Genomic DNA, 17,937 nt, shown 5'->3' on the forward strand with positions numbered 1-17,937 from the left:
GATTAAGAATTCGAGCAGGAATGCTAATGTTAGATGTGACTCTAATTTACATATTACAGACCTCCCAGTGGAGCTGACGAGTGCCTGATGGAGCTGATGTCTACCTGGTGGAGTTAAATTCTGCCTGGTGGAGTTATGGTGTACCTGGTGAATTTTATGTAGAATGTAACATATAGAATAAGAACTCTGAGTTGTGTTAATTGTGTAACATTGACTTAAACATTTTGAGATGTTGAGAGAGACACCTTGAGAGAAACGTTAGCACTGAATATATGTTTAGCACACAATCTTTAGTAAATCCTTCATACAAAACTGGAAACTGAACAGCAACCTCAACAAAAAAAGAACTAAGATTTACTAAATGGCTCCGTTTGTGTTTGTCTATGGTGCTGAAACTAACTCTGTAATTTCAGCACCATGGGCAGCAGGCAGGCTGTCTAGGACTTCAGAACTATCTCAGAAGTGCTTTGCTTTACTTAATAATGCCTTTGTGCATAAGGCACTCAGTCTCTCTTACAGAGTAACTGTAAGGAGAGTGAGCCCTCTGAGTGAGCCCATGGCCATATACACTTTCTTTAGTTCCTCTACACCCTTGTGGTTTCCCTGACCCCAAGTGCTCCTTTCCTGGACAACAGCCAACTCATTCTTTCCATCACATTTGACAGCTGTAATCACGCACATGGTTCCTGTTATTCAGCTCTTGTGTTCTGTCCTCTCAGAGCAAGAGACACACTAAAGTTTAGCAATTATAAAACTCAGACAGATGGATAAAGGGTTCAGGAAAGTGAGAACAGGTTTGTGCTGTGTCAACACTGGGCACAGTGGACTTAAATAAAACGTTGAAATATCTTCTGCCCGAGCTGTGACTGATTTCCAGAGCTGCACCACAACCATGAATACAGATGCATGCGTTCTTTCACAGGTGAAGAATGTACAAAAAAGGGAGGAAGTGCCAGTTTCTGTCTGAAGAGTCAGACAAAGCAAACAAAGAGAAACTAAGAATGGGCACAGAAGACAATGAAAGAAACTCAACGTAACAATAACTGTTGCAGCACTTAAAAAAGGGGGTTTAAAAGGAAAGAAAGAAAGACATAACGACACAGGTGGCACAGTGACTGAGACGGAGCACACGCGACCTGTGCGTGGCATGGCACAACAGCAAAACACAAAGATCCTTTAAACAAAAGACACAATATAAACAAAAGCCACGTGGTAGCTGCCACCGTAGCCAGACGGAGGGCACCGTTACAGTCCCCCCCACAAAAGACACGCCTCCCAGTGGTCATGGACACAGACTCGGGAGGTGGAGCAGGGAAACACGGCCACACCAGCACAGTTCACTGAACAGTGCATGGCCACACCATCCTGTGGGAGGGATGCAGCAGAGCCCAGGCACAATAAACACAGCACCACCTAGAGCCTGGAGCATGTTAAACACCACATCACCCAGGGGCAGAGCATGGTAAACATCGCTCCACCAGGGCGTAGGGCACAATAAACACAGTGCCATGTAGGCCCAGGGCACAGTGAGTCCTCAAGATGACACTGTTTGAATTTAGTCCTTGATTATAGACATTTAGTCAATAGTCTACAGACATTTTAGGTCATTTTAGCTTTCACTTTAATTGGACAGTCCAGTCTTTTGCTGTAGATGTTTAGACGACAGTCTATATAACATCAGTTTGTTTCAAGTGCTAATAAAATTTCACTAGTCCAGTTGATACATGTACATATTTAAGAGTCAGGTAACATGTAAGACATGATCAGGTGTTGTACTGTTTACCAATTATGAGTTATGACATTAATTTTATTTTATAATTCCCTTTGGATCCATATATAAAACATTAAATAGATGCATTTGTTTTTGTCTACAAACTCACAGACCCTGTGCCCCAGGTCGTCTTTCTGTTTCTAGTAAAGTGGGTTGTGAGTATATAAAAGTGTGTGGGTTATTTATAATCCATGCTGTAGCATTAGATATGATCTGAAAACGTATTGTAAAATTTGATAAATTTGATAAATTCGATAAGTCTGCCAGTTATTTTTATCAGGTGGATTTTATAGTTTTATAGTTTATATATATATATATATATATATATATATCACACAGATATCTATGCACTAAGACAAATAATCAAATAATCAGAGTAAGTAATCATTACGTGGTGACAGAGTAAATGTTACTTTAACCAAATAAATCTTGGTGGTAACAGTACAGTGCAATTTTTATTAGTGTAATGGATCATTATGCCTTTGTAGGGGGATTAGTCACTGCATTTACTCACTCCTACTCATAATTAAGAGAATAGAGTCAGAATGTAGGAGAATCAACAGACTTCTTATGAGTTTACAAGTAGATAAAATTCAAACCAACAATTAAGTTACAATCCAGTAAAAACTGCAATTTAACGTTTGACCACTAGGTGGACCCATGCTACAAATTTTACATAAATCATATGGCAACACTAGGACTATATAAATGACACATTTCTTATTAAGACTGATTTATAAAAAGAAAAATGTCAAATTTTCCTTCTACAAGAATGTATTTTTTTTTATTTACATAATTCACACCTTTAACCTCAGCATTATTACATGGACCAAGAAAAGTCTTTTGATATGCAGAAGTTGAACGCAACAGTACATTTGTGGTGTGAGTAGAGTTCACATCTCTAGTGGTGGAGTGACATTCTTATAGAGTGAAGACCATCTTTTGACCAGCAAACACATCTCTCCTGCAAACTAATTACCCATCAAATTTGAAATGGAAACACACTACTCAAGCTGAAAATGTGCAATTAAAATTCACCCTGACTTATGTTTCATGCACTGTATTGTGGGTAAAAATAGTGCTCTGAAATTAAATGCTCCTTTAAACAACTGTTCACACTTTTTTTAATGTCTCAGGTAGCCAGTTCTGTGGCTGCTGTAATTCCACCTGCTATTTTCTTTAATAATCATTTGAAGTACTTTGGGTGTCATAGTGAAATGAACTGACCAAACAGCAGTGAGGGAGGTTATGTTGGGTCTCACCCCCTGAGCTTCTACATCGTGTCTCTATGACAAAGGACGGAGCCACTTAACTAAGAATGAGACCGTCCTCACTGACAATGTGAGAATATCTGATAGATCACTGACTGATAAGGAAGATAGAGGACATACCACACGACAACTTACAAAACCTCCCGCATCTCTATATTTGGTGTGTGTGTTGTGTTGAGGTTAGTTTGTCAGAACTTCATTTGAATATACTTTCTCTCCACTGTAAGTCTAGTTGTCAGATCATTCAGTAGACTGTATTGAAGAGTGTGTGTACGGTGTGTATCAGAAGTCCTGCTGTAGCTGTGTGTAGTGTGTTTGGAACTCAGTAAGAATGCAGGTGTGTGTTTATCTGCTTCTTGTGCTCCATGCTGCTGATGCTGAGTGTGACTTTCTCTCTAGTTCTGTAGATGATCAAATATCTACTCAGCAGCTACTTTATAAGTAACACATGGCCTTATTAAATATATTTATTTATTTCGTTCCATTGGGGGTGTCAGTGATGACCTCTCAACCCTGGCCTAGTAGCAGAGGCCTGACACATGTGGCCTCAGACTCTGTTCTGCTGACACTGTTTTCATATTTGTGTTACATACCGCTCTAGCTCTGACTCTTCCCTCTGTGTGTGTGTGTCAGAAGGTCCTGCGTTCAGTCTCCACCACTGCCAAGTTGCCATTGTTGGGCACTTCAGCAAGACCCTTAGCCCTCATTTGCTCAAGTTGTACTCAGTCATAAGTATAAGTTGCTTTAGATAAAAGTGTCACATAAATGTAAAACTCACTGTGTAGATTTTGCATGAATTCATAGTGCTTATTTGCTCCTGTGAACTTGAATATTCAGCCTGGTGACAAACTGCATGCTTGAACAAGTCAGAATACCACAGACCAAAGGAGGGAGGGAGGACAAATTTGAACAAGTGAAAGTAGGAAGAGGGAAGTGTGTGTGAGCTGAAGTGTTTGTCTCGGTTTCAGTTCTCATGTGTTCACTCACTCACTCACGCCACAGTCCTAAAAACAGTGTGTGTAGGTATGACAGGCTTCGTTGAGGAGCAGTCAGATAGTTCTTCATGTAGTCAGTGATGTCTCCTGCTGCAGGGACATCACACGTACAGTAAGACAGTCACAGATCAGCACTAAAGAGGATAGAGGACAGCACACGACATACACATGCGTACAACAGATGAGTGTGTGTGGGGGTACTCAAGGCAAATATACACATGCACTGCAGACCTGTGTGTGTGTGTGTGTGTGTGTGTGTGTGTGTGTGTGTGTGTGTGTGTGTGTGTGTGTGTGTGTAGACGTATGTGGACATGTGTGACTGGGTGCACAAAGAATAATTCAGGTTGTATATTAACCAGTAAAACAAAATAACAAAATAAAAGCACAGGACAGATGTAGAGTGTAAAGGTTTATGAGCCATGGAAAAGCCCGTTGCTGTGGAGTATGTATGTTTACATGTGAATGTGAGGTGATTAATGGCGGCAGACGTGTGATATCTCTTTAGCCACTTTGTATCTAGTATTATTTGTGTGTCTTTCAGATGTTTTCATGATGCAGTCACATGGTCAGTGTGGGTGTTTGTACCACAAAACATCGTGGAAGAGAACAGGAAATGACAGCAAGAGTTCTCAGCAGTCAGAGGATGACGTAGCACCATGTGTGTTTGGGGAAGTTTAAAAAGAACTGCTAATCATAAAATGAAAAGAAGAAATAAGAGCTCTGGCCAAGTTCATTTGTTCTCAGTTCCTCTCTGCTGGGTGGACATTAGGGTCAGGTGGACTGAAGTACTGCTGAGAGACTGCTGGAGTCAGTGTGTGTCCACAGTGGTAGTGGAGTTCTGGGTGTAGAGTTGTCAGTGTGTGCTGGGAGGTCAGTGGTGTTTCCATAGTGACAATGCTGCTGAGTTTGTGTCTTTTCTTCACTGTGCTTCATCTCACTGTGCTTCAGCTGGGTATTGTTGACTCTCCAGGAGATCTGTGTACTCATATCACACCTGAATGAGGAGGATGAGGGAGACTACAGGTGTAATATTAATGGGGGTGAATACACAGTCATGAAACTCACTGTTACAGGTAAAATACATCAGACCAGACATAAAAAAAAACTCACCTGTATGTTGCTTTTTTAAGCATACATTAAGCATACATTTCACTCACTATGACAAAGGACAGAGCCGCTTAACTAAGAATGAGACCGTCCTCACTGACAATGTGAGAATATCTGATAAATCACTGGCTGATAAGGAAGAAAGAGGACATACCACACGACAACTTACAAAACCTCCCGCATCTCTCATTTCAAATGTCTTTGCCATCTCCACGTAGGACATTCTAAAGATCATCATGGAGTTGTACTTCTTAATCACATGATTATTATGATGACATAACAGTTTATTTGAACTGTGTGTCTATAATGATCTACTTTGGTACCTGGGTGTTCCACTGACTGCACATCCACAGCTGGACATATGAATCCACATGCTCGTGTGGGAGGACCTGTTCTCTGTTTTGGTCACTATTCTCCAGTGAGCAAAATCCAGACTAGACCAGTACCTTCAACCATGGCATCATTTCAAAGACTTACTCACAGCACAGAGACCCCAGATAAAGGTAAGAAGAAAAAAATCTGATATGTTTTGATATTGTGTGAAGATATTACAGAGAAATTAACTATCTACAGTTTTCAATTTTGTACACAAGCAGTTTTGAGCTTTATTGAGATTTTAATCAGATCTCTCTCTTTCCACTTATAGGTATAATACCCTTCAGCAGTTTTGTTTTAAACACTATGTCAGTATTATATTTCTGAGAGCTCCAGTCACAGTGTTCTCCCCAACATCCAGGGATCCAGGCAGCAGCTTGGGATGTCAGTGATAGGGAGCCCTCTGGAGTAGCCATGGCTAGAGGAATATCCCCTAGCATTGGAGCAGCACACTTCACCTTGGGGCACACCTGTTCTGTGCTGTCCGAATAGCTAAACCTTGAGTGAAGTCCTGTGAGCAGTCCGTTTGTTGGTGAGAGCGTCAGTGTACTGTGGTGGTCGGTCATTCTGTGACAGCCCGAGTGCCACAGGGCAAGGAGCAGGACACACAGACCTCCCACAGACATTTATGAGACATGAACGATATGCAAAATGGCACTCACACACAATAAGCCGTGCGAACATGAGAAACATCTAACCTGACCACAAATAACGCAAATAATGACCGACAAATAACTACACACATACAGGAGTTTCAATACAAACATAAATGAAACACAGAATAAGGTGCAGGTGTGAAATAACAAGGGGTCGTGGTCACAAATAAGACACAAGTCACAAAAAACAATCAATAGTGAACTTCCATTGCACGCAGCGGGCTGTACCATGTGGTCAGTGGGAAGAAGCCTGTTTCCATGACATCACACAGACATCCACATTAGCACTAAGACTAGAACATAATAATAAGTAATCATAGTAATCAAACAATCAGAGAAAGTAATTAACACATGGGGACAGAGTCAGTGTTACTTTGAATAATCACTATTGGTGGTAACAGTACAGTGACATTTACAATAGTGTTATAGATAATTATGCCTTTGTAACATTATTAGTTATTGTATTTACTCACCCCTACCCATAATTAAGAGAACGGAGTCAAAATTTAGGAGCATCAACAGTTCTTATGAGTTCATGTGTAATTAAAATGTCAAAGCAAAACTTATTCAAATTAACATTCCAAATTTATTGCTGTGTGTATCTTGCGGACAGAAGTACATCAGAGTTTCATCTGAATACACTTCCTCTCCACTATAAGTGTAGCTGTGAAGTCATTCAGTAGAACGTATTGAAGAGTGTGTACGGTGTGTATCAGCAGTCCTGCTGTAGCTGTGTGCAGTGTGTGTAACTCAGTAAGAATGCAGGTGTGTGTTTATCTGCTCCTTGTGCTCCACACTGCTGATGGTGAGTGTTACCTTCTCTCTACAGGTGTTGTCATCCTCATAAATTCATTTACACAAAGGTATTTATATCTGGGAGTAGCAGAGAGCAATAGCTCATCACTTACCCCAGATTCGGTCTATCGACCAAGAAATTTTGCCTCTTTAGTTTAGAATAAAAGCAGTTAAATGCGAACGTTGCTAACAAACACTGGAGGTCTACAGCAACTCAAATATAGCCTTCGTAAATACATGCTCACAAACTTCTCTCAAGCCGGTCAAACTGCATCCAAGTGTTAATAAATGTCTCCCAGACTAGTGTGTCCTATAACTCACTGTGAACTAGACAAGTTAAGAAACACATCACCGGGAAGCGACCTGGATGAGGTTTGAGGACATGTAGCTCGATATCTGACTTATTTACAAATCCTATTAGCTATCGTTGCTGTTGGCTTCCAGTGTTTGTTAGCAATGTTAGCAGCTTTTGTTCTAAACTAAAGGAGCAAAATATGGACTTCAAATATGTCTTGTCCACCCAGGTTAAGGGAGAATAAAGTAAATTTGTTGACTTTATTTGTTAAGTGGCACTGAAATCTGCGCTGTGGTTCGGTCCGGTAGAGAGTAACCGGTGCTAATTACTTCCTAATTGCTAATTAGTTACTTCAGACCAGCATAAGGTAGGAATTGTAGGAACATTACTAAGACTGACAAAATTAAGAAACAGAGTATTGTGACTCTAACTAGGAAAATTTCGGTCTATAAGTTTGTACTTTTATAAAACTTTTATATATATATATATATATATATATATATATATATATATATATATATATATATATATATATATATATATATATAAAATGTGCTCACTTGTTTATTTCTGTTTGTGTTATTTATTCCTCACTTGTTCATTCTGTGTATGATGCAGTTCTTGTCTACTACCCACTTCTGTATCCAGCTGCCTATGACAGAGGTCACACCTCATTGTGGTTGATTTGTATATGTGGTACAGTATTTTACATGTGGTGTATGATGTATGTGTTTGGTGCTTCTGTGTGTTTTCCAAAGTGGGGAGTGGGTGTGGGTTTGGGGGAGAGACTACAGAGGATTCTGATCTCATGAGTGTTGACATACAAAATGTCACATGCTTTATGAAAAGCAAACACTTCATCCAAAACTATTTCCAAAATGATATTTTTGCATCAAGCATCTATACAAATCTAAAATGTATGGCTTTTTCTGCATGGCAACTACACACTGATATGATAAATGGAAAACACTACTAGCTTGTGTTTTTTAAGTTTCCAATTTGCAGAGCACAGCATTCTGCTGTAAAGGTCTGTCATAGTACTCACACGTACATGTATTTTCACAAATATACAGACTATGTATGTATATTCAGTACATACACACCATAAAGTAAAACACAATTACAAGGGGAAAGTAAAATTTTTTGCATGAACATTACTGCAACACACATGCTGTATATACTGTTATATATAGAAGATAACAAAATAGGCTTGTAATAATGAAACAGAAATTAGGGTGCATCTTGTCTCCTGCAAGGGTTTGGCTACAAGATCTTATCAACATCACAGATGTCTGGTCAGGCAGTGAGGGAAGTACCACCTGGAGTGACGTATCCACCCCTGACATGCTCCATCATCAATGTCACCACAAGCTTCCTCCATCACCTGGAGAAGGTGTATGTGTAGGTGGGCTGTTGATCATGGACCTTCCACCTCCATGCTGAAAAGAACTCCTCAACAGGATTTAGGAAGTGGTGGAAGGTGAAGCACAACACATCATGGGTGTTCAGCGTGTACCAGAGCAGCCTGGCAGAAACTTGTTATTGTAGACAACAACAAACCTGGACTGCTCTGGTCCAGTCCCCTGGTGATGGGGAATGAGTGTGTTGTGTAGTGTATGGAGGAAGGTGATGACGTGGGCAGTTGTAGGGACCAAGAGTGACATCATGATGAATGACATCATTCTGGCTAATGGCTGCACACATTGTGACATCACTCATGTGCTGCTCAGGGACACTGACTATAGTGTAGTGACTTAGATTAGGCTGGACCCCTGCTCAGCTCTTCTGAAACACAACCCATGCTTAACTATTTGGTCAACCAAAGTAGCCCAGATCTCATCAGTGATGGATGCTCTTCCTCATCCTCTCCTTCCAGTATTGGCCTCCATTTATATCCGACAAAGATATCGAGCCACGTTGGTGGCCCGAGTGTTGATGGGTGTGGACCAGGACGTGCAGACCCCCTCGTCTGTGAAAGACGTTTATTAACATAAAACATGGGACAACAACAGTGGCACTCTCATACAGCGGGTGAAATAAGTATTGAACACGTCACCAATTTTCTAAGTAAATATATTTCTAAAAGCGCTATTGACATGAAATTCTCACCAGATGTCGGTAACAACCCATCCAATCCACACATGCAACGAAATCAAACCATAGATGTCCATAAATTATGTGTAATAATGAGAAGTGACACAGGGAAAAAGTATGGAACACATGAAGAAAGAGAGGTGCAAAAAGCCATGGAAAGTCATGACACCAGCTGAAATCTATCAGTAATTAGAAAGCAATCCTGCCAATTAGTGCAAATTAAATTAGATAGTTCAACTGATGGCCTATAAAAAGGTGTCTCATTAGCAAGGTGCCACACAAGAAACATCTCCTGATGGGTAAAAGCAGGGAGCTCTCTCAAGACCTTTGCAACCTTCTTGTTACAAAACATACTGATGGCATTGGTTACAGAAGAATTTCTAAACTACTGAAGTTTCCAGTGAACACTGTTGGGGCCATAATCCGGAAGTGTAAAGAACATCATTTCACCATAAACCGGCCACGACCAGGTGCTCCCCGCAAGATTTTAGACAGAGGAGTGAAAATAATTATTAGAAGAGTTGTCCAAGAGCCAAGGTCCACCTGTGGAGAGCTACAGAAAGACCTGGAATCAGCAGGTACAATTGTTTCAAAGAAAAAAAGTAATGCACTCAATCCCCATGGCCTGTATGCACGCTCACCACCCAAGTCTCCATTGCTGAAGAAAAAGCATGTTGAAGCACATTTAAAGTTTGCTCAATAACATTTAGACAAGCCTGTGAAATACTGCGAGAATATAGTCTGGTCAGATGAGACCAAAATTGAACTCTTTGGATGCCGTAATACACACGATGTTTGGAGGCCAAAAGGCACCATACCAACAGTGAGGTTTGGAGGTGGGAACATCATGGTGTGGGGCTGTTTTTCAGCATATGGCACTGGCACGCTTCATATAATTGAAGGAAGAATGAATGAACAAATGTACCGAGACATTCTTGATAAAAAAATCTGCAGCCATTTAGATGAAAGGAGGGTGGACATTTCAGCAAGACAATGATCCCAAAGACACAGCCAAGGAAACTCTCAATTGGTTTCAGAGAAAGAAAATAAAGCTGGTAGAATGGCCCAGCCAATCTAATTGAAAATCTATAGAAGGAACTAAAGCTCAGAGTTCATAGAAGGAGTTTGGATTTGAAGAGTGTTTGTGTGGAAGAATGGGCCAAATTGACACCTGAGCAATGCATGCGACTAGTTTCTCAATACAGGTGTCTTGAAGCTGTCATCACCAACAAAGGCTTTTGTACGAAGTATTAAATAAATTTCAATAAGCATGTTCCATACTTTTTCCCTGTGTCATTTCTCATTATTACACAATTTATGGACATCTATGGTTTGATTTCTTTGCATGTGTGGATTGGATGGGTTGTTACCAACATCTGGTGAGAATTTCATGTCAATAGCACCTTTAGAAATATATTTACTTAGAAAATTGGTGACGTGTTCAATACTTATTTCACCCGCTGTATGTCATATAATGCCGTAGCAAGCCAACTGCCTCAGCTACAACAGCAAAATAAATTAACTTTGCAGAACCTTTTCAACACAGCTCTACTGCCCTAAGCAACCACCTGCTATGTTCTACGTATGAACCCTTTCACACCAAGCACTGGACCAGAGTCACCTGTTTGGGATAAAAGATGATTTTCACATTTGGTGTTTTTTCTTGAGTCTGAGTGAGACTGTTTCTATGTCACTGATCTGGTTTCACATTGTGTACAATTCTGCAGAACCATCTGCTCTACTTTGGTGTTCAACCCTCCTGATCAAGCTTGTCTGTCCAATGCATTGGTGAATTTGTACACCAATAATGTGTACATGTGAACCATACCACAGCTCAGTTAGAATGGTTTCCAGTTTAAGGTCCTAAAGACAAAGAAACAGACAGTGGCATCCAACTGCTGTCAGTGAACTGCACTCTACACACATTCTGCTGTCAAACTGCACCACACACACACGATGTACTTGATGAACAGTAGGTGTAAACAGAAACCACAACTCTTTCCTGCTTTGGCTCTTTATTTCTGAAACAACAATAGACTCTCACAGTGCAAGTGACGCATACAGAAAACGGTTAGCATTTGACTCTAAAATGACTTGCTTAATAACAGAAAAATGTGCTACTATTTAAAGATTAAATATACAAAAATGCTTCGAGATACAGAAAATGCAGAAAAGACAATCTGCTGACAAAAATCCATAATGTAACAATAAAACAAATAGTTTTTGCAAATGTACAGAACAAAAACGGTACTTGCTTGTAGGAGTCACAATTTTAGTTGTAGATTTAGCGGTTAGCCTCCTTTCCCAAGCAGAAGATGAACCCAAAAGGAATAAAACCCACGTACTCTGGTTCTTGGAGTGGCTACACTGTAATGTTATCAGTCTTAGTCCTGCCCCTGTTACTGTTAGTCCTCCACCTACAATTCCTAACTTATGCCAGTCAGAAACCACACCTGAAGTAACTAATTAGCAGTTAATTAGTAAAATACAGCAAATTATACAAAGTCAGCACTGAAACCAAGACAGAAGAACATAACAGTTAATTGGCTAGATACCATACAATAAAAGTCCCTGTGTGTGTGTGTGTGTGTGTGTGTGTGTGTGTGTGTGTGTGTGTTCAGGTTTGTTAATTTAGTTTGATCCTGGCATATTCTGTATTATCTCCATTATCCATTGCTCTGGGTGCTGGTCTGGTGGTGTTAATTTGGGCTACAGTAGAATACATTACATCATCCTGCAGAAAATATCACAATTACAAAATATTAACACACATACAGACTAATGCACACCCTGTTGAGTGGATTAATACAAGTGTTAATATAATAAATGTATTGTATTGCAGAGGTGTTAATGGGTGTTAATTGTAATATACATTTAATCCATAACTGCGCATGTAAATCTAATTCATGGCAGCACGTGTGTAATCTGTTTATACATTCACAAACATTTAAACACTCACCGGCCACTTTTATAAAGACACAGAAATCACCTGCAGTCTGTAATTTAATATGTGCACATATCTTGCAGGTGTGCACCACTGTTTACTGGGTGACCACTGGAGCACTGCTGAATGGATCCTACCTGAATGGTGGACCACTCTAAACAAAGAAGTGTCTCTGCAGTGGTAGTGTCTTTAGAGCATGTATGAGTGTGTAACAAGAAAAGCAGTGTGTCTGAAGTTTATACACAAGCCTGTGGAACTGTACACAGGTATATAACGCAGCTAGAAGATAACTGGATGTAGTGTAAAGGTGATCCTATTAAAGTAGCTGAGCAGAGTAACCATATACATACATCATCTGCCCTTTTTAATACAAATGATAAATGTGTGTTGATCAATTTTTCTTTAGTTAATGAGTGCTTACTGAAGAGAGCTTGAAAACTAGTCTGACCAAAATGAATTTTTCCAGTACACAAAAGATGCCCAGATGACATACTGCTATGGCCAAATAATCCAGTACGTGACCAGGCATGTCTCCATGGTGTACAGCATCTCATCATGCAACGGTGGCCGTAAATCACAAGTGGGTAGAACTTCATACGTTCAAGTGACCCCTTAGTATGGTTTGCGTTTTAGTACACACTGGATATTATGCATCATATTACTACAGGGAACAGTAAACATTATACGGTATATAATGAGTCCAGTACGCAGCATAAGTATGTAGTAAACTATTTTGTATATGGCCCAAATGTTTCTTGCCTCATGTCGGTGTTACATGAAGGGATTGGCTGGCAATTACATTATTTCGATCTTAACGTTGTAGTCATGTACAGAATGTCAGAACAATCATGCAGAAACAGTCACATTCACTGATCCAAGCTTTGACACTGTAGAACAGATCTGTGCACTGAATCAGAGTTCACTGATATTATAACATGGATGTGTGACACTCACCTGTGTCTGCTGATCTCTCCTCTGTCCTGTTTGTCCCTCTCTGCTCACCGTCTGTTCACGTCTCTGAACTACAAAATTAACTCAGTGTGAGATGGATGTGGATATGTATGTATTCATGTGTGTGTGTGTGTGTGTGTATGTGTACCTCTGTATCTCCAGCAGATGACTCCTCCTAATCCCATCAACAGCAGTAAAACCCCCACACCAGCTAATATGACATGACGTGTGTACAGTGGAGAAGTGTGAGCACCTGCATGTGGGAATGTGGGAAGCATTTATATTACATTTAAATGTATTAATTGTCATTTTAAATATTATATTGTATGAATGTTTAACAAGCATTCAAAGCATATTCTTATTGACACACAAGCAAATAGAAAAGAACATGAATGGGTCTGTAATACGTCTCTACAGGCTCAGTTTGAAGTTACAGAGTCAGGCATTATACTTCATTGAGAGTTTACATTAAATGACACATTAAATAACTTTTATTCTCAGAAACATCACAGATTTAAAGAAACCATTTAACCATTTGGAGACGTCATTGTAGTAGTAGGTTTAGTTGAAGCTGTTGGACTTGTTGTGTCAGTGTCCACTGGAGGAGGATTTACAGGTTTATATGGAGCCTCTGCAAGAATAGAAAAGTGTGATCAGTTATAAGTAATGAGGGTTCAGGACTGTTATGTATTTAACAAGTTTAGATTTTGTACTACAGAACTGATGTATGTACAGTTTGGCCAAACAGACGTGTTCAGTTCTCTGTGTGTCAGTGGTGGTGATACGTTGGCTACGTCTGAAGCTGCAGGGCTCTGTAGGTGCAGTGTGTCCTTTAGTCGTTTTCTGAGAGTGAATGAATTAGGGGCTCCTGGGTCGGGTCTCTCTCTCTCTCTCTCTCTCTCGCTCTCTCTCTCTCTCTCCTCAGTTCATTTCAGTTCAGTAAGCTTTATTGGCATGACCATATACAACTATAGTATTGCCAAAGCGGTATTACAACATGAACATTACACAACATTACAACCTTTGCAATTATGGAAATTAAGAATTCTGTTATAAAAGAACTTGAAGAGAAACTGTAATTGGTCTGAAATAATAATAATTAGAAGAAGTAAAAGTGAAAAGAAAGGAAAATAAATAAATAATAAGGATGGAAAATAATAAATACTTAATAATAACAAATAGTTAATAATAATAAAATAGTTAATAATGATAAATAGCTAGGTAACTTTTATAAACTGGGTAATATAGTCTCTGTGTGTGTGTGTGTGTGTATGTTTGGGTGGGTTAAATCACTGTCCCTCATCTTATGGCAGGCAGATATGTATCACCCAGCTAAAGTGCTGCTTTCCTTCTTTTTGCCCAGTAGGATGGGCAGTTTGTCAGTGTTAGACAGACACTTAAAGTTGGGGTGGACCGTCTCAGATTTTTTTTGCTGACAGAGTCTCTGTTCTCTGGGCAGCCATAACATTTATATCGGCTGGTCTGGACGGCCAGGCTGTGTTCTCTTGCTTTGTGCTTGTGTTTGTGTTCCAGTGGGTGATGTAGTTTAGTTTGTGAAGTGTAATAATTTGGTTTGGTCTGATTGTTTGTACTTCAGACTGGTCCTGATGTGTTAGTGTTAGTGTGTGTTAATGAACTCAGTGTCAGCACCAGCTGTGAGAGGAGACTCTTCTCTCTGCTCTTTTTTTTCTCTCTCTCTCTCTCTCTCTCTCTCTCTCTCTCTCTCACACACACACACACACACACACACACAACGCATATTTATTACAAACTCAAGGAGATGCGTTGACGTTCACCGCCTTGTTGTATTGTGAAAAGGAAGCGCAACGCTATTTTGTTTCATAAAGTCAAACGTTGTTTTTACCCCCATTCTTTGTCTTTTTAAAATTTTCTTTCTATCTCTCCCTCTCTCCGTCCCTCCTTCCTTCTCTCTCTCCATCTCTCGCTCCCTCCCTCCCTCTATCTATATACACTATGTATATATAACAGGATAGCGGACAAGAGTCATTAACTACATGCATGAAATACAAATACAAACAGAAGATGTAACTAGAAACAGACAGAAGTAGAACTGCAGATCCTGCCGCTGGATAGATTTTTTGTTTTATGTAGTACAGTAGTTATTGGTACAGATCAGTCACTATATGCAGTCAACAACATTTCATACATTAAATATACAAGAGGTTGGTTTACCTGTTACTTGGAGTTTGACGTCTATAAGATGATGACTGCTGATGCTACACCTGTACTGTCCCCAGTCCTCTTTAGTCAGACCAGATATGAATAGAGAGAAATTTCCTGGAGCAGTAACCAGCTTAATTCTATCAGTGTAACGGTTTGTCTGGTCAGTTGGGTAGATGAAATTAGATTCTTCTATAAAACTCCATCTGACGGTTTTTGGCTCGGCCAGCAGTTCAGTGCAGTAACAGGGCAGCAGGACAGACCCTCCCACGTATCCACTCAGCACTGTGGGAGGATTCACAACATCCTTACAGACTAGAGAGAGCAGAAACACTGACATGTTACACTACTGTTATGAAGTAACCTGTACAACCAGTGACATTCTTCTGTGAACCATCATATGAAGACAAAACAAATCCATTTGTGAAATGTTTAACATCCTTTTGTTACAGAATTGATGCAAGTTTATGCTCTCTGTCACATGCATTAAAATATAAATGGATTTGAAACATCGTGTAGAGTCAGTGGTTGTAGCCCATCTGGTGTAACACACAGTTAGTGTTAACCATCCTCCAACTCCAGTCATGGTCATTGTCTGACCACTGAACCACTGCTGGCTGGATATCTTTCACTGTCAGAACACTCTCAACCTACCAGTAGCACTGAATCCAGTAACACTGCTGTACCTGAACCACTCATACCAGTACAACACCCACTACCAAGCCTCCAGCACTGTAGTGGGATTGACGTGTGGAGAATGGTTCAGTATCCACATATACTGGGACATCTGTGGTCAGAAACTGACCAGTGATATCCTGCGTGCAGGGTGACACACAAACTGTGTAAGACACCAGGTGGACACAGTCTGTAATTATACCTACACATTCACTTATTAGAGGTACTGAAAGTGTTCAGTGAGGGCAGGTGAAATGTATGTTAGTTGTGTTTAACTCTTCTAGACTGGTGACAGAGGGTGTCTGGTGACTAATATCTGAGGATAATGTGGTCCACATGTTAGATACATAAATATGTAATGGTGTTTCTCTATTTTTAAATGTCCTGTTTTTGAATTTTAGTAAAATGTGATGTATGTGTGTCTAATAAAGTCTGTGGTGAATGTATTTATATTACATTTATATTTATGTTTGAAAAGCGAAGTTCATGATGGAGATCCATCAGGCGAAATCTACTTAGGAGATTTTAATTTGTCCGTGTTTCTGAATAATATTTTACCTGAAACATAAAGTTTGATGTCTTTGTATTTATTCCCTTTAGTTAGACATCTGTAGTCTCCCTCATCCTCCTCAGTCAGGTGTGATATGAGTAGAGAGAGATTTCCTGGAGAGTGAGCAGTACCCAGCTGAAGTCTGTTTCTGTACTGTTCACTCTCACTGGAGATCTCTGTATAACTGGAGTTTTGGTGTTTCTGCCAGGTGAAACTCTCAGGTCTGGTTTGTGGGTCAGTGCAGGAACAGGGCAGTAGTACTGAGTCTCCTGCATATGCAGTGATGTCTGTGATCTTCTGATGTTCCAGTATACAGCCTGCAGAAACACACCAGTAGAAGACCTTCACCATCAATCCCCTCATGTACATGTCCCAACATTTGAGTTTCATCTCTTTACTCTTTTCATCTCTTTTCTCTTTAACATGGCTTAACTATCTCAAGCACACAGTGATTTGTGATTGTTCAGAGTAACATTTACTATACAACCATGTACTGACTACTTACTTTACTCTGATTATTATGCTCTAGTCTGAGCACTGAATCCGATATGCATGGGTTATATGTAATTAGATATAACTGCACCACAATGACACATTGAGTTCAAGGTTTGGTTTACAACTGAAAGCAGCCTACTAACCAAATCTTAAATTCTACCTTACATTTTCAGGTAATATACAACACACACACGCACGCACACAATTTTATTCTCACCACCTACTTTATTAGAAACAGTAACATCACCCATTGGCACTAGTGTCCACATGTGCCTTTAAAGTGCCTTTTATAGGTGGTCAGAGATGTCGTCTCTAACTGAACTCTTATAGATGTTTTCAGTGTTTCTTATAAAGTAGCTACTGAGTAGATATTTGATGATCTACAGAAGTAGAGAGAAGGTTACACTCACCATCAGCAGCATGGAGCACAAGGAGCAGATAAACACACACCTGCATTCTTACTGAGTTACACACAAAATACACACAGCTACAGCAGGACTGCTGATACACACCATACACACACGCTTCAGAACTACACTCTACTGAATAATATGACAACTACAGTTATAGTGCAGAGGAAGTGCATTCAGATGAAGTTCTGACCAACGTCTATCCCCAACACAGACACACATAAGTAAGAATGACAACATTCTCACTCACATATATAGTGATCCTGTAGGGTTTAATACATTGTCATTTGGTATGTCTTCTTTCTTCTTTATCAGTCAGTAATCTAGCAGATAGTTTCACATCATCAGTGAGAACGTCGACATTGTAACTTG

At 39.9% G+C, this 17,937-nt stretch overlaps 2 protein-coding genes across 2 annotated transcripts in view; both read right to left on the reverse strand.

Moving 5' to 3' along the window:
- The window catches only part of LOC145643460 (polymeric immunoglobulin receptor-like), a 31,658-nt gene extending 25,573 nt beyond the window's left edge, over positions 1-6,085 (reverse strand). The window contains exon 1 of the mRNA XM_081694703.1: positions 5,875-6,085. Coding sequence (XP_081550829.1) covers positions 5,875-6,085 — 211 coding nt within the window. The remainder of the gene's footprint in view (positions 1-5,874) is intronic.
- A 5,279-nt stretch (positions 6,086-11,364) lies between these two features.
- Positions 11,365-17,029, reverse strand: LOC145643461 (uncharacterized). Its single transcript, XM_081694709.1, has 6 exons — positions 16,669-17,029; positions 15,448-15,750; positions 13,787-13,885; positions 13,403-13,507; positions 13,258-13,325; positions 11,365-12,093 (listed from the first exon to the last, which is right to left on the reverse strand). The coding sequence occupies exons 1-6, from the start codon at positions 17,027-17,029 to the stop codon at positions 11,986-11,988; spliced, it is 1,044 nt and encodes a 347-aa protein (XP_081550835.1). The 3' UTR covers positions 11,365-11,985.
- Positions 17,030-17,937: the final 908 nt, after the last annotated feature.

Source organism: Electrophorus electricus, chromosome 2 (assembly GCF_041902795.1).
Source record: "Electrophorus electricus isolate QZ-2024a chromosome 2, ASM4190279v1, whole genome shotgun sequence".
Classification (NCBI taxonomy): domain Eukaryota; kingdom Metazoa; phylum Chordata; class Actinopteri; order Gymnotiformes; family Gymnotidae; genus Electrophorus; species Electrophorus electricus.